The 26,040-nt window shown below is 35.4% G+C and overlaps 1 protein-coding gene across 3 annotated transcripts in view; it reads right to left on the reverse strand.

Moving 5' to 3' along the window:
- DIAPH2 (diaphanous related formin 2) overlaps positions 1 to 26,040 on the reverse strand; it is a 293,928-nt gene that overhangs the window by 179,172 nt on the left and 88,716 nt on the right. For all 3 annotated transcript variants that reach the window (XM_067304122.1, XM_067304120.1, XM_067304121.1), the window contains exons 19-21: positions 10,297 to 10,398; positions 7,698 to 7,792; positions 1,362 to 1,463 (exon numbers count right to left, since the gene is read on the reverse strand). In XM_067304122.1, the coding sequence (XP_067160223.1) occupies positions 1,362 to 1,463; positions 7,698 to 7,792; positions 10,297 to 10,398 (299 nt within the window). The remainder of the gene's footprint in view (positions 1 to 1,361; positions 1,464 to 7,697; positions 7,793 to 10,296; positions 10,399 to 26,040) is intronic.

Here is a 26,040-nt window from a genome sequence, read left to right on the forward strand (position 1 = left end):
TTCCTTCCAAAGGAGCAGAAGCCCTTTGCGTTTCGGGGCTGGAAGCACCACTGTCACTTCATCGTATTGTTGTAGTCACTTTCTGTCACATGACAAAGAGGGGACAAAGTATTCCTCCAGTGCTTTTAGATAGAGTTATATATCACACCTCAGTCAAGCCTCCTCCTCATTGCTCTAAAATGATCTATTTTGGGAACTTTATGCCATTTATTAAAAAATAAATGGCCTAAAGGTTTTCTAAAAAAGTGACTGGCCTTTCATTTCCCTAACTCCTCTACAAAAATCCCATTAGGTCAAATTATGTTCCCTGAATACAAACAATCAGTCAAAAGGCACTTCTGAAGACAAATTATGCTCAAAACAGAGCTTTTTAATAGAAAGTTGGTTTTACTCTTTCAAGAGATCATTATTTCTGCCTATAATACATTTTACTGTAGGTAACACTGTAAGAATCCAACAAGAGCAAACCTAGCTCCTATGGAGTTACAGATATATCCTAACCACATTACAGAGGTGATCATCAGCACTATATTACAGATTGACAAACTGAAGTGAAAATCGGAATTGATTTGCCTAAAGACTAATTAGGTTTTTGAAAGACCAAAAGCAGCAGAAAAAAAAGAAGTCTTCCCAGCCCTAGTTTAGTACTCTGTATCATACAGTCAACTACTAGCATGTGTTAGGGCAATTTATGCAAAATGGATAGTTTCATTCAGAGACTGGATCTAGTCATTGTAATACCTGTTATCGGTACTTTGGGGGATAAATCTATGTATTGAACACAAGTAAAAGCAACAGACTACAATCTTAATTCTAAATTCTGACATGAATGCATGCATCTTCCAAAGCAGTTTCATAAATTTGTATGTTTATGTATAGATATATATAAAAAAAGGTTCTACTTTTTGGTAAAATATAAAGTGAGAAATAATGAGCACATTAACTCTTTCAGTCATTTACAGTTTTCCATACAGTAGTATAAGTTAATTGAAGTTGTCAGTGCCATTGAGTAAATGAATTATGAACTCTTAGAAATACACCTTCTTTGTTAGACATGAAGAACACTCCAAGTTTAATCAACATACAAAATTTGCATAGAAGACATACAAGGCAGTTGGACAAAATACTTGGGTTGGCACAGAAATGCCTGTTTGGTCTTAATTGCATGCCATTATTCCTTCCAGAAAAAAGAGAGTATATGTATTATAGAGACTTTTAGATTGTTACTGACCAATAAATAAATGGTAAAATTCTGCAGGACTTGCAATAGCTCTAACCAAAATAATTTAAACCTAAAATTTTTCTTTCCAATCTATTTGGCAAAATACAACTTTCCAGTTAACTACTGCACTAATACTTACGACAATTCCAAATTGTTCTGGCTCGCAAAGATCACTGTATTCATCCTTTAACTGGGCTAAGGCATTGAGCTCTTTCTGCTCAGGAAGATTCTTTACTAGGCTCTAGTAAAAAAAAAAATAATAATAATAATATAAATAAATAAATAAATTAGAAGCTTATTTCATTTAGGTACCTGCAACACTATATAGACATCAAATCAAATCAGTAATTATTCAATACAGACATCAGCACCTCTGTTACAGTCTCTAATTTGAGGAATGAGTTGGAGTTATACACAACAGCTCTTAAACACTGTCAAACACTGAAGAATTATTTGCTACCTACAATCTTTTTGCCCTCATGATTGCATCTTGCTCATTACGTATTAATCAAGGAACAACTGGTTTGTGTAAAGCAAGACATGAAAAGAAAAAAAAAAGCTTAAGACTTTATTCACAATAGCAGTGCAAAAGTTTCACTTGAAATCACCTTCCATAAAAAATGAACGCCATCTCAAAATTGTACAGAGTCTCTGGATGGTAAATATAACACTCACCACTTTTGATAACACAACTCAGCAAGAAGTAAAACTTGCTCAAAATCTCATCTCCGTCCCCCAAAAAGTTTTGCAATATACGATTTAACTTTCAAAAACAGTTATGCCTAATGTATAGAACTATTTTTATTAAAACAGAATATTCTTTGGCTTTAAAGGATATTCAATAGAAGTACAGGTTGTATGTATTTAAATTTCGATATATTTGTTAGTTGAAAAAAATTTTTCAGGGAAAAGAAATAAAGGCATATATTTACATTCAAGCAAGCAAATGAAAGCAAATAATCCTTTCCTTTATCATTCAAAAAAGTTCATGAATCTTAAGAACAAAGAAGGAGACTAAAGTGAATTCAAGAAGTGTTAGGCTGATAAGATTATACTACAGCTGATATTAAGGTCTGTGGTAGCATGAGGACTTTGAAGGATGTCACAGCAGTGAAGGAAGCTTAAAACATTCTTCTGCATCTCTGCATTGTCCCCACAGATCAGAATGAATTCTCAGTATGCAGACAGATATCTACTCCAGATATCATAACCTTGATGCAACTTGGACATAATCTTTATGTAACTAGTGAGTTCCAAAATTACAATCTAGATGATTAAATAAAGTAAAAATAAAAGTAGATGTACCGCAACTCAATGCTGGCTATGCTTACAGGCAAGCATTCTGCAATAAAAGAGTATATACAACCACAAATTTATTGGATAATTATTCTTTTTTCTTAATGCCTGAGGCCCCTGCCAGCTCCTCCTTAAAGAAGCCAAGCCACCAGCAATGTAGCTAAAGAAACCTCTCATTAACTACTGTCCACAACCAATACCTCTTCCTGACAGGATGTTACTGGTTGATGATTAAAAAAATTCACTCCACTAATATTCTCCACCATGCCAATATTTAAGTCCTTTGCAGTTTGGTTTTTTGCAGTTTCTAATACTGGTAAATGATTTTAACATGAAACTCTGTTCACCTCACCTAATTTTATAAAATATATGAAAAATAACCACATTCATAAGTTAACGTATGCTGTAACTCAAAGAAACTCTAATGTGTCAGCTCACCATTTAAGCTAGAAGAATACCATTTAGTGTGATCATAATATAAAATAAAACCAAGCAGCATTTGTTATCACATTGCATTGGTACAGCAATTATTTTCCACACTCTGAAAAATTCAAAGTTTAATTTTTCTTTCTAATCACATACCCAAAGGTTAATTAAGTGAAAGTAAGAAGAACAGTCTTTCATTCTTGCCAAAAATAATCTTTTGTTTCTGTCTCTTCTGCCCTTAGCAAATCGGTGCTGACTTTTTCTGATTGCCTTCTTGTCCTGCACAAATTTGGAAATGTATTCCAAAAGGATATGCATCCAAGGGACTGAAGTCAGGCTGACTGGTCTATACCTTCCAGGGTCTAAATGAAGACTTTAACTATAGATAAATGATCAGTGCAGTGTTAAAAAAAATATATATATATATACATGTGTGTGCATGTGTGTGTGTGTATATGCTTATATACATGCATATATATGCTTTGTTAACCAGACAACAGGAAAAAGCACTGCACTATCACCTTTTTTTAAGAGTCATAATCTAGCTTTATCTTACTTCTCAAGCAGTCTGATCTCATGATATTCTACTTCTGCACCATCCTTGTAGAACACCTTTCCAGGTTGTTTTCATATCAGTTATAATCCACCACATTGGCAGATGTCAAAAATATATATACATATATCCAAATGTTTATTTTGATTAATTCTACTGAATAATCAAAAATGAAGCTAAAGCATTCAATGATCAAATATTCCACTCTTTGCCAGTACTTTAAGAAACACAATTTGGAGTGTGATATTTTAGAATAATGTATTTATGATGATGATGCAGGTTTAAATAAAAACAGGGTAAATAAAAAAGGTTTATATAAAAATAAAAAGGAGTAGAAATCTAAGGCTAACATTAAGAGGCTGACAGAAAGGTAGGTTTATGTTTCTTGGAAGAAATATATAGTCAGAGAACATTTAAGTATGTTGTAGAAACTCACATGACATCTTTTCAGGTCCTCAAACTTGTATATAAAAAAGCTATTGAAGGAGACAAAAATCTCTGTATTCATTAACAAAGGTCAAAAAAGTACAATGGAGTACTAGACAGTCAACATTAAAGAATATATGTTAAATATAATCTATCATATGGATAGATCATATGGATAGATTATATCCATATGATTTATCCATAATGTGCTCTGCGATAAAACTGGTTAAAAATTGATGTTGTAAAAATCCTTGCACTGCAACTTTTAAGGGCACTTTTAAAAAAATTTCACCAACTTTAAGAGTAACCAGAAAACCCAGAGTCATAATTTGAACACATATAAGTACATACATAAATTCAAACTTGAATATACACTAAAATGATTAACAGATTATCTTTACAATAACACTTTGAAATACCAAGATAATGACACCATTAAACTTCGAAGATGTGCAAAATGCACATTCATGACTGGTTGAATACAGTCTCAATTTCTCCACACCCCAATTAAGAGTTTAGAACTAAGGTTCTTGGAGATGGCTGGCAAGTTTAATCGCCAGCAGACCAAAAAGATTACTTTAATAAAACATATTATTAAATTCAAATGATAATACAGCATACTTAGTTGTTTCCCTACTTTTGTCAAATAAGCCACTCCATCTAGCATCCGGGACATAACAAACAGTTGAAAGCCCACCGTCACAATGCCCTGAATTCTGCTAAACATGGTGTTTAACAAGTAGCTGCTTATAAGAACTTATTTTCTCAAAGAGAATTGAGAATTTTTTCCTAGAATATATTTCTCAAGGAAAATACAATGGCCTACAGTCTACCATGTATTCAATCCAATTAATTTTAGTACGTATTACAAGAAAAATTTGAAAAGCAGCAAGAAACAAGGACTTCAGAAGCCTAACTGAAAGAGACAGCACTTCTCAATATGCTCAGTTATGCTATACCCATTTACCTTTCACCACTGCTTAGATACTTAGAAAGACTTAAAGACATACTTAGAGACTTAGTGATACTTAGAGAGAACAAAGCAGTTCCTGCACATGCATTTCTATAAAGTTCAAGTTCTGCTAAGTATGAAGGCCAGCAAGGTTTGTTTTATGAAAGTTCTCCGATTAGTAATACTGAAAAATGTTAAATTAGGTAGTACCTCACATGTAGTTGGAAGACCAGCATAAAATACATCAAAAGAGACTGAACATCAACTAGATGATACAGCCCATTTATGCCAATATGTTCTTAAGAGTATTTTTAGAAACATGTGAGGAAATTCTTACAGTATATCAGCTAAATCTACCTGCTATTAGAGGCCACACTACTCCTTTCAGAAAAGGACCAACCTCCAAATAAAACTTATTATTTCCTGCTCCAACTCTCTCCACTGGAGTGCCAAACCAAAGCCTCGCTCTTTCGAGGACTATGAACAGCTGAGTTTCTAAAATGGATATGAATTTATCATGAAGGCATCCATGCATTCTGTTGTTAACATTGCCCTTTACTTAAGCAATTTCATTTTCCTCCCTGATGCTTACCTACCTCTCTCTTGTCCCAGTACAGTTATAATGCAGTTATATTCCCTCTCAGCTATTTATATTGCTAACCTAATCAAGCCAATCTTTTCTAGCTTCCTTTGTAAACTATGTTTCTCCATCCCTCAATCAGCTTAAGTAGTTTTTAAGTTCAGCTTCTACATTTTTAATTCATTTTTGAGAAATGTAAGACATTATCTAAAATACTCTGCACAAGTGCGTTATTCAAAAATATAATAATTATCCTCTCTTCTGGAAATACTTCACCTGATACACCTTACAATCACATTTGCTTTTTTGATGGCTGCATCACAGTGGTAGTCATACTCATCCTGTTGGAGACAGACTCACCATTACTCCTCCTCAATCATTTCTGATTGATAAGCAACCATTACAGCATTAGCTCCCAGTATTTTACAACTACATTTTAAGATCATGACCTTACATCTTGGCCTAATATATTACGTGCTATTTCTTTTAATCCAGACCTCAAGATAACTCTACACTTGCTGTAAGCAAGGTAACTACACTAGTGTTAAGCTATTCTGCATTTCCAAGGTATTTGAGGATTTTTTTTTCCTGTTGAGATTTGATTTTACTAATCCTGTAGGCTTCTTGATCAAATTATCCAATATCCCCGACCATACCTGTAAACTCAGACTTCCTACTTCTTTCTAAATAATTCCTATTCTGTGCAGAAGCTTTCTGTAAGAAAAATAGATTCTCTGCAGTTAATAGGTAATATTTTTATTACTGTAAATACATATTAGAAGTAGTTGGTATATAATTTTAGAGCACATACTCATAAAAACAATGCATTTCATGTTAACATGGCCTGAAGCAGGACACCATACTGAAATACATCAAATAAGGACAGACTGGAAATAAACTATAATAAATGAGGAACTTTCAAAAATATTACAAGAAAGCAAGCAAAATAATAATACCAAGTACTATCCCAAATTAAACAGGGATGAGAGTTTTGGATACCTCATCTATGTTTTTAAACACATTAAATTAGTTGGTAGAAGTTTCAGAATATGCCACCGCAAAAAAGTACCCTGTATGTACTGCTGTGAGCCCAGTACTCTGAGGTCTATGAGAAAATGACAGCCCTTCCTTAAAAGCCTCAAGGAAACTAAAGCTCCAGAGATGTAGGAGGGCTTTGTTGACACAAGAGAAACTGCAAAGGAAGCACAAGTGAATTTAATTTGATAAATTTAATTCAATTTACACTGTATATTGTACAACTTAGTGGAGCCAATTTTGTTAAAACACATCTATGTTTGAAGAAGCTATGAATTGCATAACCTAACTGTGAAAAGACCAGAAAACTCAGTTTTATTCAGTTTCCCTGGAATAAAAAATTGCCTGGATCAAGAGAAGAAGGAGGAATTCATATAGAAACCTGGGGGAATGGGGAGAGCAGGGAGAACATCAGTGGGAGCACGGCACACACACACAGGGCACAGCGAAGGAGGAAAGGGCAAATAGTGGCCTGGTACCTTAGCTAAAAAAGAATCAGTTAATGGAGATGGTAGTCATGATACCATGAATCTGCGTATGATATTCCAAGAAACCAATCCAACACCAGTATCGTGGTGCTAGCTACACTACTGTGCTACTTCTGCATACACTTTTTGTCTTGAGTGCTTCTCAGCTGCTCTCTGTCACTTCCCAAGATCATAAGGGGTTGTGTATACACTCACTCTGCTTCTGCTGTGAGGATATCAGAGAGGGAACTGTACTCCATATTTTCCTCTCTTTGGCTAAGAAGTTTTGGCCTCTAAATTTGATGAAAGCAGCTTGGAAGCCGGCTTGATTTACTGATGTTTTTGTTGGGCTGTAGAAGTATCCTGAAAGATTCAAGTAGTTTCATCTATCTCTAGAGCTGAGGTGGTTCAATGAAAAGTCTGGTGAAACTTCAATATCCACCAGCCTAAATTGGGATAAATGTTTGGCTGACTTAGAAACTCAAAAATTAGAATCTGCAGAAGTTTCCTTTTGAAAAGGAAACTTCATAAAGTGACAAACTCTGCAATGAAATGGCTTTTGTTAACAGCCTCTTTTAAAGATATAGTTCTACTGTTATATTTCATCATATGCAAAAGCAGAGTTTAAATAAACAAAACAGTAAATACTCTACGCTATTTTACTCTTGAATTCTCATTCCTTTACAGCATTTTTATGTGGCAAACAAACTATGAACAAAACCAGTGACATTTTCACATACCTGAATCAAGGATTCACTCAGCTTCTCTTCGTCAACCTCTAGAATTATACTTTTTATTTCTTCGTAAGGCATACGAAAAGATCCCAAAAATATTGCTAAAATTCAATAATACATAATAAGAATCAAAAATGTCAAAAAGATTCATATAAGAACACAAACTTCATTTCTACCAGCTTGTTCTTCATTCAAATTAAGATGATAAACAATGAAGAAGTTTTCTATATAATATAAGCTGTAGATGAAGTGCACTATTTCAGTCCAAATTCTAATGAAAACCTATAAGCAGTAAAACTATGACAGCAGTATTAACCGTTCGGGGAGTCTCAGTTGCTCCCTAGCAGTATTACTCATCTGTATCAATACAGTCCTATTTTTACAAATGGCAAAATATGTACATTATTACTTAAAACTAGATTTATGCAGTCATTAGAAGACTTAGCTATTATTTTTGCTTTCATAACCACATGTACATGTATGAACTGAATTTGCAATTGCTTGAATGATATTTGCATGGCATTCTAGGAAAATTCCATGCCAAAAAGCTAACGAAGATTTGGGTAAAGACAAAATAATACCCTAAGTCTGAGGCTAACTGAGCTTATCCAAGAAAGAATGCGTATTATACACTCTTAAAAGATGGAATTATCAAAGCAATTTGATCTTAGGTTGTTATAACATCCCAATAGAGGCCAATTCAGTATACCACAAAGCAACCCTAACAGACAGATTAGCATACCATTTTCATGAGCTGCTGTACATTCAGCCCAAATACTATGACTGATGTTCCTGCATCCATATTTTCAACACTTGGTTTGAAATTTTATATCACTCGTGTCACAGCACATTTTCAGCTATGGAAAATGTGCTCACGGACACAGTAATAAACAATGCACAGATTTGGTTTTACACTTCATTTGCCATGGATGTAGACAGACTAGTGGCATTTTATGGTATTTCCAATTCAAATAAAAGAATCAACTGCTGTCAATGATTCATTTGCATACATAATTAAAGAAAGAAAAATCAAGTTTAAAGTAATAGGCAAAGCTATTTTCTTCAACATTACAGTCACAAAACATAAAGGAGGAAATGCTAAACAGAACTCATTAGAGCTCTCCCCACCCTGAAACATTTACATGTGATAATTACATCACATGCGTAAAAACGGCACAATTTTATATCATGGAATATTACAGCTTTCCTTATAATTTATGGTAATAGCATTTGCACCTAACTTCTATTTCATAATATTTTTCTCATTAGAAGTCAATCTCTCATCACTAATCAATCTCATCAGTCTCTAAATCTAAAATCATGTCATCTCTGCTTGGCCAAGCAATTAGAATTTTTCATGTTACATTTTTAAATGGTTTCCCCAAGTTGCATAATGAATTCAAATCATATATATGCAAAACTTTTTTGACCTAGCAAGACTCAAGTTCACTTTACCCAGTTTATTTTAGAAAATGATTTTTATTTTTTTTCCCCCCTCCTGGGAAGAGGCATATACTTTTGCTTCCTAGCATCTACCCTTATTTTCATTGAAAAATTAGACACAATAGAAATTTCAGAGCTTTCTCAACTAAAAGTAGCTCTTGCAGCCTGAATATAATAAATCAGGTTTCTGGATATTGATATGAAAAAGGCATTTCATTGCTTTCACACTTCATGAAGAATTGGAGGAAGCTTTCAGTTTTCAAATTTTCAATTTTACTATTTCCTGTTCCCCCAAATAAAGCATCATGACAGTAGATTTACCCTTCTCCTTTACATAATTTTCAAACCCTTAAGTAAAAAACAAAACACTATTTCTTGTCTAAGAGCTTAGTAGAAGCTACTGCAACTGCTGTTTCTACCCAGCTTCATCTGTTCATTGAATTATTTTAGTAGTGTTTTGTTATTTCTCCCCAAAATAATCTTGTTACCAAAAATGAATGCATCTTAAACAATTAGAATTGCATGAACCCAAACACATCTGAAATAACTGGATTAGCCATTGATGGGGAAAAGCAGGAACAGTAGAGGATTTACTAAGGGATCTGTCTTAATGACACAACAGCAACCTCTAAGAACCTGTTTGTCAGGAGCCAGAGACTCCATTAAGACATCCCCCTAAGAAAAAGAGATGGATTATATCAGAACAACATTTATTCTTGAATTAAAAATCTCTTCAGCAAATTTTTCAAGTATACGCTGTAAGCCTACTTTGGCATAAAGAGGCTGCATTTCTGACAGTAATTCTTCCTAAGTACTAACACCCAAATCCTCACAAGGCTACCCAGCGCTCTCAGGAAGCGTGAGAATATTCTGGCTGCTTTCCCACAACATGAAACTTCAAGAATTACACCAAATTTTCTGTACAGAAAAATGGAAACATTTGGCCAGAGTTTAGCAACACAGTGGTGAAAGCACATAGTTGACCTGGAAAGTCAACAGCCTATACCTGATTAAGTGCCTTCCCCCGCCACCCCCCCCCAGGAAGTGGGGTGGGAAGTTGTTTCACATGCCAGCAAAGAAGAAATACAAGATTTAAGAAAGAATAGTTTTGTGTAGGTGTTAATTACATATTTACCTAATAAATACATTTTACAGTACTTACATAAGTTTTGTGCAGTCTTTCCATCCAAAATTCTTAATTCTTTAATCCTTTTCTTTGGCTGAACTGTTTTCTTTTCTTCTGTTTCTTCTAGTGCCCTTTTAGCTGTAAGTATGCATTTATTAAATTCTGAGTCATTATTACAATTGTTAGATTTAAAGACATTAATAGCATCTTAGCCAGGAAGCCATAATAACGCATCTATAAGAATCAGTTCAAGGCAAGACAAATCCCTCTCCTCAAAGTACCTTAAAATATCCAAGAAACAAATAAAGCAACTTAATATTATTAGAAGAAACAGGAAATGAAAACTGTCATAAAACAATGAAAATTTTCCCAAGCACCACCAAATATGTTTAACCCACAAGCTATTTTTTCTTCAGCTCCACTTTATTCCAAGCACCTTTAAAAATGCAGTCCACAGTGATTTACTGTTAGCTCAAAGCATATGAGTGCCTTCTGTTGAAATATTAATATTAAAGTTTAAAATTTTAATGTTTTTGATCCAAAACTGATAAATCATCTGAAATTTTATCATACTGCAGAAAGGCAGGATTCTTATAAATATACAATTTTCTTTTAGTAATTATTTATGCTGTTGCTAGTAAAAAACAAAACGAAACAAAAAATACTGTATAATTAAATTGATAATTTCTCAAGTAACAAGGATCACTAGCCTTACATTTAGCATTTGAAATTATATAAAAAGTAAAGCAGTATTGAAAAATTTAAAATATTTGCTGATTTTTTGCATAATTTAACACAATTTTCATAAAATTTTCTTAAGTATCAGTTATGTAAACCCATTAGTAAGGATTTAAGTATTACAGAACATGTTTGGTACTGAAGGAACAGAAATATTACACGCTTAACATTAAACTTGATGAACATTTTAAGTCATTGCAAAGCTTGATGAAAGTAAAATTATGAGGAAGTTTTGAGCAGATCAACTATGCCTTTCTCCTCAGAGCATTTTTTTTTTGCTGAACTAATTTCTTCAGTACGGATTTCATTACACACATCTACTAAGAAAAGATGTTTATTTCTAGTGTGAAGAATAACTTCAAAACCTCAGCTTAAACCTTCCCCCCCTCCAAAAAAACCCATGAAACAAACAAACAAACAAAAGTTTTTTCTCCCTATATACATTACCACTAGGGAAACATCTGGCATAAAATAGTTCTGCTGGGTTTATACCTCTTGAATAATTAGTTTACCTTGGGCATTTTCACGCCAGCATAAACTAAGCTACTCCAAGATATCTCCATCATCTCCAGTTACCTTTAAAAACCCCAAAGCAAAAAAAACTAAGTAAAAAATAAAATTCAACAGTGATGCAAAGCTTGCTCTCCCCCTCCCTTTTTTCCTGCATACCTAAGAAGTAAGTATGACCAGCTTGTTTTATATTTGAAACAGTGTGGAGCTACGTATCAGCTTTACAGCAATCTCATACACACAGATAAAGGGTCTGTGCTGGTGGGAACTAAAGAATTAACTGCAATGAGCTACAGTTTAAAATCCTAAAGTAACACTCCATGAAATTATCATCAAGCCCCTTTCACAAATCATTTTCAATTAAAAACAAAGAAATTAAAACAGGTCCTCACCAGAAAAAACAGAAATTAGAAATAATTTAGCTATTGTCCCATGACATCGCAATAAACCTTATGAGCTGTATTATACGAGCTGAAGTTTCACAAAGTTATTGAAAAGCCTAAATTTGGGTCTGTTGAGACAGACATGAGAAATTCTTGAATATGAGTGACTTATTCCAAACTCCCTCTGTTTAAGAATGAAGCCTTCGCAAAATCCATATGATTGGGTCTTCAAAGAAATACAGTAAACACCACACACACTAGCAAGCCACGCGGGGACATGATACTTGTGTGTTAGCTGGGGACACTGCAGACAGGTCTCTTCTACAGTCGGCTATGACAAGAATACATGAAATCAGCATTAATCTTCTCAGTCTTGTGGCTTGCAAAACTTCAACAGAGGTAATAAAGATTTATTAAGCAATAAAGCAAAAATCCAACGGAAACATAAATTAAGGATTGCTTAGCAGACGACTGAGGAATTTTATAATTCTCAGCATTTCCAAGTGGTATCTCAGAGCTCAATGGCAGAACCTAATTCATTACAGTTTTACCTCCAGGGTAAGAGACCCTAGTCTAGTCCCATGACAGTCTCCAACACCGTGGAAAAACCAACTCCACATAAAAACAAGTTCCAAGAATTCTCCAGGATAAACCTAGATCTGGGGCGAAAAACTAATTTAGTAGTTCACAAACTAAACAAAAAATGTAACAGCTAAGAAAGGCAAGCCTCTCATCGGAGGCTGATTGCCAGGAAACTCCTGTTTTTAAAGAGCGATACTGTTAAGTAAATAAATTACTGCTAAGCAAATGAGCACCCTTGATAAATATTTTATATATAAAATATTTATTTTACATATATAAAAATATTTTAAGGCACATTTTGACAGAAGAGAATGCTAGGCAGCATTAATTGAAACTTTTTCCCCCCGCTCAAGCTTTCTTTAGTAATAACTGAGACCTCTGAATGACCTAACCCACACAGAGAACAGACTTTCAAGAACAGTGCAGACTGACCGACAGCTCTCAGCATTCCTGTAAGTGATAAGTGAAGGGGTTCTCAGCCATAGGATGCATACAGAGAAGCCTACAGACACTGATTCGAGGATGCTTTTACCAAATGTCGCTCCACACAGACATAAATTTATTTACAGTGGTAATCTGTACATTTGATCAGTCACAAGAAGTGTGTGAAACAGCTTTGTGAGCAAGAGCTCAAGGGCAAAGGTGCTGTATGAGCACAGCTCAAAACATGTATTAAGTTATTCAACTACTACAGTATCAAAAAAGGAGAAGCATTTTAGGTTTTTTTTTGTTTTTAAACACACCATTTTAGACACGTAAGATGGGACAAGTCAGAATTCACAACTGCACCTTTGCCCATCTAGTGCAAACAATTGGTTTTTTCATTACTGTCCCTCAGCTGTTTCCAGACTGCACTCTTTTTAGTACTGTGAAAGTAATAACCACAGAAGACCAGAGGTTCAATACTTTTATAATACAGTATGGCTACTCTAACCTGCGTAAGGCTGAAGAGCTGTAATATGATTACTTACAAATCATCCATTTTATAAACGTTTCATTTTGGGGTTAGACTAAGATTTCTCCACTGGGAGAAGATGTTCTTTTCAAAAGCCCTAATCTATTCAAGCGCAGGTTTTAAGGACTTAAAGTTAGCTTTATGCCAGTTCACAAAAGACATCAGGAGAAATGCTCAATTCAAACACTCATGCATCAAAGCCACAATCCACCATCAGCACCAGTCTTATTTACCAGTCATAGGCAGAAACAGACATTAAACTGCTAGAAACCCTCCGGCATTGTTTGACCCATGTTTGACAGTACCTTAAGCACCTTCAGAAGGCTATCAAAAGCCATGCCCTTCCCTCTTCTGTTACTGGCACTTTCTCCCCCGATCATCTAGTCCACTTCAGCAGTGTTTTAACCATAACAGATCACAGATTCTGGAGTTCTTAAGTTAAAGCATCTGTATTACTTCATGCAGAAGTTGCAGTTTAGTGCAGTGGTTTTTCATCATTACAGCACTTTGACAATGTCACTGGCTTACTGATTCATCCATTATCTGCTTGTTTTCAAGCTGGCAATCTTGCAGTCAGTACCTAGGGCTAAAGTCAGCCATACCCAGGTTTCCACAACAAAGATGGCCATCGTTTAGAAAACAAGGAGTAGCAGAGGGGGTGTTTCCTTCAACAGTTAACTAAGCAAAAGGACCCTGAAAGAACCAGGACAGCTCTCTAAGCTAACACTCTGTTCTTACCCTATGTCTCCTGATTAAGCAAAAAAATCCTTGACATGAAAACACTCTTCAGAAACTCAAAAAGGCTGCACTTGAAGCTTTATTTGCCAGGGTTCATTTCCCACCCAGCTCCCTGCTGAGCTGGCCTCACCTCTGAGTGCAGCTGCTTAAGTTCACCTCCCTGATTTGAAACATATGGCCAGCTTTTTGCCACTTGTATGCCAGGCTTGATCCAACAGCCTTCCAAATCCATCACTCACTTGTTTTCCTTCCCAGAACATAACCACAAATCAAGCTGGGTCAGTCCTCCCCCTGCCTTGCCAACACTGCGATGGGAGCAGGACCCTCCACCACGTGGGCAAGCCTGTCCAGGTGATGCAGCCAGTCCCTCTTGCAGCAGCGATGAACGCCGATGAACGCCGCCTTCCTGGGTTCAGAGCAGTCCGAAAGGAAAGAGAGCTGCCTACCACGTCCGTACCCCCGCGATGGGGCTGCCAAGCTGCCCTCCCTCATTTCAGGCCATCATGCCTGTGGTAGCTGACAGCATTAATGCACTATGCTTTTTGTTGATACAAAGTATGTTTAAATCCCCTACTCTACATCTGATTTTCTTGTTGAAAGTTTATAGAAATCTTTTTTTCTTAAAAAAAGAATGGTATTTTCCGTTGTTTAAAAGCTGTTCCCCCTCCCCCAGCTAGGAAGAAGAAAGAAGCCTTTTTAAAAACAATTATCCATCATCAAAGTAACAAAACACCCACTAATGAGTCATTATCTCACACTAGTTACAGGTCTAGAATGTTTTGGTTGGACTTTTCTTTACTGCCTACCGCCAGCAGACACAAGAGGGAAAGGGAAAAAAGAGACATGAGGAAGCCAAAGGGGGAAAAGTAGTTTGAGAATATGCAGGAGTCTCTTTAAAGACAACAAAATATGGATCTAAATTCCATGTTAAGTAACCAACATTTTGTTTTATTTAGAATTGAACACTGTTTTGTTAGCAACAACATATTTGTTTATCAATGTTGAAGGAAAAAAGCTGATGCAACATGATGTAAGAGATTGTTTTCTACTCCGGTCTTAGGTTATGCAACGCATGTGCAGCTTAAATGTGTACCTTCATTGATACCTTCAGCTGTGAATTAATATATCCCACAGAAAGGACACTGCTTGAAGCATGTTTAGCATCTAAAGAAGAAAACAATGACACTATTCAAAGAGTTACAGAAGTTTTAAATACATTAAACAAGACTAATGATCATCATGGCAAAGAAAATGCACAAACATGTTGAAATATTTCAGAGACTTAATTAAGAAAAAAAGTCTACCACCAGTACTTGGTACCTTTGTATCAAAAAAACTGTTAGCACACATGGCTTTTGAAAATTAACAGCTGCAAAATAACTAATAAAATTATACATCTGTTCATTAGTTCAGTTACTAAATGGCATTAAAAATTAGCACAATAAGATTTTTAGAAATACATAAAATTTTATTTAATACTATTGGAGCTGTTAAAGCATTTTACTCTGGGCCAAAACATTTAATTCATATTAACAGCCTCCCTCCTTTTTTTTTTTTTCAGTTTTAGTGATGAATAATTTTAATAAAGTATGAACAGTAACAACTGTGAGTTATGACTATGATAAGTATCTAAATGAAAGGGAGACAAAAAAGGACTAAATGGAGTTATCATACTATTTATCCTTTCATTGCTATGTAGTATCTTCTCATTGTTTTTTCTTTTTAAATAATTTTGCCTTTTTGTTATGGAAATATACGTCCTCTTGTTTTGAAGAAAACCAGTACCCATATTTTGCTAAAAACAAGCTATGTGTACATTATTTGCTAGAGCTGGACAAAGCAGAGATTTAGGTGAACTTTAGTCCGTCTGAACCTGAGCCTTAATCTCCAATTTATAGCAAGTCTGCACCCACAGTGAACAAAAGCTCTTGTACTGTCATAGGAAATGAATGAGTAATTTCAGCTTTTTTCCATCTGGCAGGTGGCTTACCAATTGCATTCACCGGTATTTCTCAGCAAAAATCATAGGAAAAAATTAATTGATTTCTTATTCCCCAAGTTGGCCATGAAGGAAGATCCATGGATAAAGAGCTGCAAATCTAGGGGAAACAATATTTTTTACATGTAGATCAGTTTTAGGGAACGTAAAAATATACATACAGGAATACTGTTGAACAACTGAAACTATTAATTAAACAGATCATCACTCCTTGAAAAAAAAAGAGACAAGATGATATGAGTCAGTGGAAAATAAGTAGTAATAAATAATGAGTTACGAATGCCAAGTAAATGAGAACCTAACATGTTCATAAAGAGATTAGAAGATGAGATATTTTGCAGCTTAAAAATTCAGTAATACTGCAGCATAATAAAACTCCTTAAAGGAGGGTTAGGTTGATTATATTGAGAAGCTACTGATAGTTTTCTATTTCCAACAGTGTTAGCAAGAATGTGTTATTTTTATAGGTACTCAAGTTCAAAAAAGGGGGGAGGTGGGGGAAAGTTAAATATAATATAGCCTCGAACATGCACTTGTTGTCTTTCCCCACTGATCCAGCAATCCTAAGTCTTTCCACGTAATTTCCAGTCTCACATGGAATAGTGCAGAAGACAGCATGAGTTTGGCCTAGGTAGCACAGCTGGCAGCTTAAGCCCATGAGCATTCACCAACCTCTTGTTTTACCGAAGTAGACAGAATACGACCCACCTCATGTTCCAAACAACAAAATGAACCTTGAGTAGCTGTTGTGCGCTCAAGGAAACAGACACCCAAACTACGCAAACTTACTGCTCAAGCGCAAACGTGTCCAGAAGTGTCCAGAACAGGCAGCCCGAGAGCAGCAGCTACAGCGACAGCGAGTCAGAAAAGCTCAGCACAAGTTGAATGGACCAGGCCCCACGGAGGTGTCCTCGCCCCCATCCTGCGGCTAACAAAACTAAGGGATATTCAGGGATATTCTATGGATCCCAGGGGAGGAGACGCGCCGGGGCACCCCATGGCCCCCGCACCTGGCCTATACCTATAGCGCAGCTGCAACCCCACACCAGCCCCCCCAGCTTCTCTCCTGGACGACACCGTCTCTCCCACGGAGCGGGGAAGTCCTGTAATTCAGAAATTGCCTGTATCTGTGACTAAAGTGTTTTGGTATCCAAATCCATTTAGTCTCCACACTGTCATTTGGTCTTAACCTGTGACGAATAGCAAACCGTTTCCCAAATACCCGGAGATAAATGCAGAGCTCACTCTAGCCGCAGCCTCGTGTCAGTGAAGTCGGCAGCTGTGTGAGCTCATGTTTATTCCCAGTGCCACCTGGTATTTCTCAGTTCATCTACATTACTCAGTTATCAATTCCTGAAGTAAAATTAATTAAGTGCTCCTGCTGTCACTCTGTCCTTTCTGCAATCACAACAGCTAAATATCCGATAGGATTAAAAAAAAAAAAGAAGTGAAAATAAAATTTTATTACAGTGAAAATGAGCAATTGATCTGAAAGTGGATCTTACTTTGAGCTCTGAAGTAAGATAAAAAAATAAAAATCTGGCAGGGGAAAAGAGCAGGGAACATCTCACAATCTTGTATGTTTTTTGCCTAATTAATGTAATCAAGCAGAAGGAAGTGACATCAACCCAACAGATTCTATTCTATAGAAGGAAAAAAGTCATGACTGACTGAGTTTTACAAATGAGTTGTGTCAAAAAATAGCAAGGGGACTACATCCTTATTATTTGCTCTTATAACACCATTGACTGCTACTATATTTGACCATCACATCTAATGAATTAAATTCCTCTTGTTCTATTAATACTACCATAAAATAGTTGCAACTAGTATAATATTCAAGTTCAATTTGGAAAACTGCATCAGGAATTTGTGCAGTTAAGTCATACAATTGAATTGTACTTCGTTAACCAATCCATATTACAGTGGTTTCCATCTTTCTATCAACAGCTTGAAATGAAGCAAATGTTTAGACTACACAAACTTAAAAATAAAATATTGCATTTGCCCCCTTCTATTTACCCTGCCAAAGACCAATACAGAAGACGCTGATTTTGCTGGATTTTATGATTTTAGCAATTCATAAAATATAAATGGTCACAGAAATGCATGCAAGTATTCCTTTTGAACATTAGAAATCAAACAGTAAGCAAACAATGATTACACCGAAAATATCCTCAAAGCCTGTATTTACTGTTTGGTGAAATGTGCTGTAGGAAATTGGAATAAAAGTCAGTCTCTTCCATTGACTCTTCTCTCACCTTCCCTCCATCAAGCCTCAAGACTGTCTGCCCCATTTCTCCCTCCGTCACTGCCACTCCTTCCATCTATCCCTGCATCTGCAACACTTCACATGAACGTGGTGCCTTTGGCTACAAAGAGGTGCTTTTCATTGATGTTTTTTGCCAGGCATCGAGATATTAGATGTCTTCACTGCTGATATATTAGTGCTGGACTAATGGTTAAAAAGATCAGTCAATGCATTCTTAAAAGTAAAAAACATATTGATTTTTTTTATGTGGGTCAGAGGAGGCATTTGCCTATGAAAATAAAATGCTACTATGAGAGTAAGTCTAATTTAGACAGTTGCAAGTCCTAGTTATATTCTTGGAGATCAGGCTATCACCATCACCAAGTGCCAGAAAGGATAGCTACCAGTATTTTCTATATTCTAACTGTTGCATCCGTTATCTGTGAAACTTCCAGAAGTAAAAGAAAAGGCCCGAGACTCAGACCAAAACAATTCCAAGTAAAATGAAGTGCTGAAAAAGTACAGTTATAATTTCACCAAGATTATCATAAACTAGTTTTCCTTTATTAGTATAAGTCTATTACGCAAAAATCTTTTAAATCAACGCTTCAGCTATTGCACTTCTTGATTAGGCCTGTAAAAGGCACATCTTGCCACACAAAGACACTTACGTAAACCACATTTTCCAAAGGAATTCTAAAAATAATGAAGAAAAGAAACAAAAGAGGATAATCCCTTTCCACAGTCCAGTCAAATAGGCATTGGTTTTTAATGGAACAAACTGAAAATGAAGTGGTTAGTAAATTCCCTGCCCCCCGTTTCACTGTGCCATTTGACACTAAAACTCCTGGCGGAATTTTTTAAAACTAATACACACATTCCTATATGTATATTTTAGGTATCCTTTCCCTTTTTACATACCTCTCTCAGTTTTAAACAGAAATGTAAGAAAAAATGTTTCACTTCAATATCTTAATTAAAATCCCAGAATCCTCAATTTGTTTTGAGTCCAAGATCTACTGCAGCTTTTAAGAGTATCCTGGTACATCCTGGTGCTCTGCCCTAGAGAGTGAAATAGTGTTTCATTTCTGTTGATTTAGTACTTGTTAAATTTGGTCTAATTTTACTTAAAAGAATTCTATTCTTAGACTAATTTAGAGTGTAGAAGTCCATTACTAGGCCTGAGAAATGGATGCAATTATCAATATTAATAATATTATTGGCAATTAACTGATATATATTGTTTTATTAAGCTGGCAGAACAGGATGCTTTGATAGCCATCGGATCCAGAGCCTAATTTCTGTGGGGAGAAGAATCATTAAAAATTATCTTTCTAATGAGATCCCAATATGTACATTTCCATTCATTTCCATAATTAATAATGTGTCATAGGAATTTTACTGTAAACCATAGCTTTTATAATTAATAAAATACAAATATCAACTTTTGCCCTTATTGATAAAATACTGAGAACTTAGTCTTTCATAAACAAAAGTGTTTGAACATGTGGCCTCATGGTGGACAGTACCAAATAGATTTAACTAGTTGCATGTAATGTGTGAAAGCATCAGTTTGCTAAGAAGCATACCTTTCAACTTAGTCATATATGGGTACACAGATTTTTTTGTAACATTCTAGTGATAAGAATACAGCCTATTACTACCTTTAGATTAAAATTACTTGCAGTTTTAACCAGACATATTTGAGGACAGTGATTTGTTTGGAACAGGAACTGCCACAATGCACATGGTCACAAAGCATATGCATTGTATCCTTCCACACTGCAATCATCATAACTTATGGTCAGCACAATACAGTTTCAATATACTGTTATAGAGAAATGTTTCAGGTATACAAATATAACTGTCTATATAACAAACAATAATTGAAACGTTTGATGTTTTCATACTAGAATAACCAAAACTATAAGATGTTTAAAAAACTATTGCATAGATCAACCCATGCTTATCAGTTAAAGATTATAATTAATGACATATTTACTATTTGTCTTTTGTGTGTGATATACAGTTCTGGTCTTCCCATCTCAAAGAGCGTAGTACATCAAGAAAGGACATGACAAGAATGATCGAAGTAAAAGAACTGTTTCCACAGAAGGAACTACTGGGAAAGCCCAGATTTTTCAGATATTGAGAGAGGAAAACACGGAGGGAGGGGAAGAAGAGAGGAGGTATGACAGTGGCCTTTGAAAGCACACAGAAAGTGAGTAGAAATTAATTATTAATGAAACTTCTAATGAGAAAAAAGGAGCTACAAAACAGAAAGCCTAGCAACTGACAGGTCTGAAATGCAGTGGAAAACTATACATGTTTGAAATGTGAAGAAGATCAATGTCACAGGTTATGAATGCTAAAAGATTACATGAGTTCATTGAAGAAAAATCCATTGAAGATTTTACTGTGTATAAAGATGTGACCTCTGGCTCAGAAAATTAAATAGCTGGAAGCCGGGAAGTATCACTACATTTAACTGATTGTCTTTACATAGATAAACAGAGACAGACATTTTATATATACTAAATAATATATATTTACCTTTTTCTAACACCTCTGCCTAAAGCATGTGCTTTCAGTCACCTGTTGAAGCCAAAATACCAGGCTCGACAGGCCTGAAGACAGCCCTGTATGGCTGTAGACATTCTTACTGCTCTGTGACAGGTCTACCTTGAAAAAGCTTTCTTAGAGCCCAAGTATCTCAAAGGGTGTTGAAAAAACCCAGGTGCTCACTGAACACGTTTGCAATGTTTATTTGCCTTCAAAAGGTAAAGGATAGAATTATTTTCACACTACAGGATTAGTCTTAGGGGACACAACAAAGTACTAAATTAAGCCACTCAGGGGGGTACCAGACTAAAGACAGTCTTGAAACACAGTTACTAGTCTTTCACATTTACCAATATAGACAGGTTTCACTGTTCATCTGAGCACATTTTAAGCATATGCATATACAGAATCCATAGTATATTCCAAATTTAGCAGATACAATCTGTGTTCTGTTTACCTTTATTTTACCAGCATAAGCAAAAATTGGCTAAAATAATTCATTAAGAAGGCAGCATGTCAGCACTGATGACCAAAATTTGTCTTAAATTCAAGAACAAAAAAAATGTTACATGGAAAACCACTCAACTTATTCCATGTAAACTGTAGTTTAGAATATACAGCTTGCATACAGTTTCATTTGATTTATAAAACTCCACTACTTTAACATAGAGTCTTTTTGCTTTTAGAATGCCTTTAAGCCATAAGTTTCTTAATCCCCTGCCTCTTAAATTTGGGAAATTATTCTATATTAGTATTCCAGAAAAATTATATTCCCACCATTCAGACCAGAAACAGGTGTCTGAAGGAATTAAGTTTCAGAGAAGTTTCAGTTTCTCACAACTACACAAGACATACAACACTGACAGAATATACCAAATTATAAATTAAATTTTACATCCTTCAGAGATCATTAACAACAAGTCAGTAACTCAACAGAATTATCAGCTTTTAATCTGTGTTCATGCCTACAAACCTAGTATTTTCAATTTCTCAGTGAATTCAGAAAGTTAATAGCATTTGATTTATTCACTTTTAGAGAGCATTTTTAATGTATCTATCTCCAAAGAACCTATATTAATTTAGATAACAGATCTATCCTTAGCCTATGTTTATTTGGCAAGAATTCTTGCAACGACAGATACTCTGTCCAAAGCATCTCCTAACAGCATTACAGCAGAAACAGCTAAATATCAGTTAAATTCCCTATCTCTAAAGCAGATGAGGATTTTTTTTTATTATTTTTCGGTCAGACGAAAGGAGGACCAAAAAGCAGTTTTGCATGTAAAACTGACAGGCGTGGGCGGAGTGTATCTTTCCTAAGTACAGCACTACTACAGGGCAGCACAACACCTAACTGGACTTGGTCTACAAATCAGACCACGTTTTCACAGTTTATACTTTTACACAAACAAAACCAGAATCATACAACAAACATTTGAGAGAAAGCACACTTAGGAAGTAGTGTAACATTTAACTACGGTTCTGCTGGTAAAGTGTAGGGAACATCTCTTCCATATAGACTTGAAATAATTGTTTTACACGTAAGGCCATTAATTTTGCTTATAAGTATATCTTTGTTTACCAGGTTTGTTTGTTTGTTTAAACAAATGAATTGTCATTCCTGGAACTCTGCTGGAACTTTCCAGGACATTAAAATATAGGTATATAGTCTATTTAATAGTCAGCACAAACTCCTGGTGAGTACCAGATCTGTTTTCGGTATTTTCCTTCCTTTCCCTTTAGTCTTTTCATTTGTTCTCCTGCCTTCATTTGGGCCAGAAATTCAGTCAACTGTGTGGTTGAATTTCAGCTTAGAGAACTGGAATTTCTTAAAAAGATGACTAACTTCACAAAAAGAATTTTTTTTTTTGAGTCTCCTCAGGGGATTAAGTTATTGCAGCATACCTTACAACATTCCCTGGGCTAAATCAGTGAAGAATGGAGAGTCTGCTCACATTCCTGTAGATTTTTCACTCTAATGGATAGACTTCCATTTCAAGAGAGGAAGAGATACATTTGCTATGTAAAGACTCCAGAGCGTTCTAGAATAACTGCAGTCAAGACCAAAAAACAGAAAAGAAAGAAAGAAAAAAATAATAATAGGATGCTGGGAAAAGCAGCACTAGAAAGAGTCCCCACTCAATCATCACTTTCTTTTTTTTTTTCCCTGACTTATGAGGAGGGATCTGATCCGAAACACCTAAGACAATTCTCCAGGGAGGGAATACGGCCGGCTCCTGGTTGCACTTCCGCTGCCAGCTCCTTCCCTCTTGTTCCACAGTGGTAATCTGCATTACGACTCTCGGCTTCTGAGCAGTACGCAGATGGGGAGCCTTCCTTAGCAACACTGAGAAAGTGTTCATAAAATATAGTTAAACTGCAAAGAACACATGAGAAGGCAAAAGATATTCTTATATAACTGCCTCGCACTGAACTGCAGAGCGCAGAACTAAAACCGACATCAAGTGATTGACCTACAATCTGTGACCAGGGTGTGGGGGGGCACGTGCACATGTGGGTGTGTGCGGGCGCATGTGTCCCTGTATATAAACACACATATCTATACACGTACATTTTTTAAACAAATGAAAGTTATCTATATATTTTAACATATATAAAAATATATATATGAAGGATAAGCCACACTTCAGGCAAATTTTCATAACAGACATCAACTCATTTAAAATAAAAATACCTTACGATAACATGGAATAGGCTACTTAATCATTTTCTGCATAACTGGCTTCAACTTAAATAGATTTTTCTAATACCTACATTCCTTTGCAAAAAAATGAAGTTGCAAAAAAAAAAAATTAAAGAAAAACATCTTTTGATGTGTTTTTTTTTGTTTTGACATTAGAGAAAAACTTTTTAGTCTGATCTTACCTATTCACGTAACATGTATTTTATTGCAGGAACACAGATTTTCTTAAAAACAAACAAAAAACATGTTCAAGATTCTTTGTGCACTTCAGATTCTGAATTTCTTTTTCACTGAACTCATGGAAAAATTATTTTCTGTAAGATCATTATACATCAAGGCTACTTCATAAATGTATTCATATTTCATGCTAATTAGTCTTTGTACACAATCTCTTTCCCCAGTGTGCCTAGTACATGTGTCTCTGTCCTCAACTGCTCATTAAATCTGCTACCCTTCATCTGAACACTGCATCCCTGAGACTGAAATAGACGTTTCGGAATACAAAAACTGCCTTTCTTCCTCTGGTGCATTTTATGAAGCCACTACAAACAGAAGCTTTATTTCTCTTACAAAAACAATACATTAGTACACTCCGTGTGTATTAACAAACTTATTAAAAAGTAGACCAGAATCCCGCTCTTCTCGAATGCCTGTGTGTGGGTAATGTGTCCTGTATATGCAAGCACTAAGGATCACTGTCCTTATTCTAACGGGGATCTCTGAGACGCTAAATGCACAGGAAAACATAAAGCCTGCCTGAGGGGTATCTTCCCCCTTTGGCTTGCTTTATAGACAGAACGGACTCATCCATCTTTCCTCTTCAATATTTTCACTTTTAATTTCAGAGAGCTCTGCTCTAACATATTAATACATGCATTTTATGAACTACCACCTAATATTTAAGATATGACAGAGTTGGTTTAGTTATAACAACATTGTTAAAAGGTCTTTGGCACATGTTTTTTAAAATCAATACGTGGATGTTTTCACTACAATATTTTTTCCTTCCAAACCTTTAGCACAAAATACTGCTGTAGAAGGTTCACTATAACTCCAAAACCAATCAAGCTTTCTGATAATCAGTTCCTAGCATTTCCAAAATCAAGCAGTATAGAAGTATTGATTTTCACTCATCTATTTTGACCCACAAATGACATGTATGAAAAAGATTCAAAGAGAACTCAAAAAATCAGATTTTTATGAAGAAAAAAATATATAGAAAAGAGGTTCATTAACTTATTACATGTTTAGCATTACCAAGCAATTTTTTAAAAGTACTGAAGGTAATCCAACAAATACATAAAATTACTTAAGTAGTAAAAACTTTTAAGTAGTAAAAGCATTACTTAAGTAGTAGGGAAAAAATACCCCTTCTCAAATACTACAGCTGATGCTTTTTGATGAAATTAGTAATTTAAACTTGCAGCAAAGCTGGGCATGCCTTTATTTTGTTATTATTTTGTTAATGCTCTTCAGAAACACTTTCAGTTCCACAGCTTTCCCTCAGGAAGTGAGTGATGGTCTTACGGCAAGCCTTTACACATTCATGACATCCTCTACAATCTCAGTTTCATTTTATCTCAAGTATATGCTTAACGCTAAAGAAAAGGACAGATGATCAGTGTGTACCTGTAGAAGCAATACTGTCAGAGAACAGGTAGCAGCAAGCAAGGTTTCCTATTCTGTGACCTTGCCCCTCAAGTCTGCAGTGCAGAAGACTAACCAGCCCTAGCGCATTTCAGGAGGGTTAAGCAGATCTAATTAAAACTGAAGGAGTCCTCTGCACAACAGAACATTTGACCTGGATTCGGAATAGAGGTAATGCTAATTTTGAAAATGAACTCAGTTTCACATGGGAATTTTGCAGAATACACTACAGTATACCTCACAACAATCAATGAATAAGGCTAGCAAGTTTCAAGTAGCACAGACCTCAAAATATATTCCATCTGTCTATTAATCTGAACACAATTTGATTCACATACAAACTACCTGTATTTGCTTTTCAAAAGCTGTGATTTAACATTTAATTCTAACCAAGATAAAATCCAAATTGTTCTATCTGAACTCTTCTGATATAACACCAATGCTATGAGAAAATACTATGACATAAGTAAAGAAAGCAAGCTCCAGGAAGGAAAAATGAGATCTAAGAAAAATCATATCTGTCCAGCCTGTCCTTCATTAAATTGTTCCCCTCTGAATATACCACATAGCTTTGAAAACCAGAGTCCTTAAGAAGACATAATGAAAGTGTATTACATACTCCAGTAAAATTTCTGCTTCCATTCAAGCCCTATGGCACGATCATTCTGAAAGCATTATTTATGAAAGATTTTAGAGGAAAACAAACACACA

The sequence above is a fragment of the Apteryx mantelli genome, chromosome 13 (assembly GCF_036417845.1).
Source record: "Apteryx mantelli isolate bAptMan1 chromosome 13, bAptMan1.hap1, whole genome shotgun sequence".
Classification (NCBI taxonomy): domain Eukaryota; kingdom Metazoa; phylum Chordata; class Aves; order Apterygiformes; family Apterygidae; genus Apteryx; species Apteryx mantelli.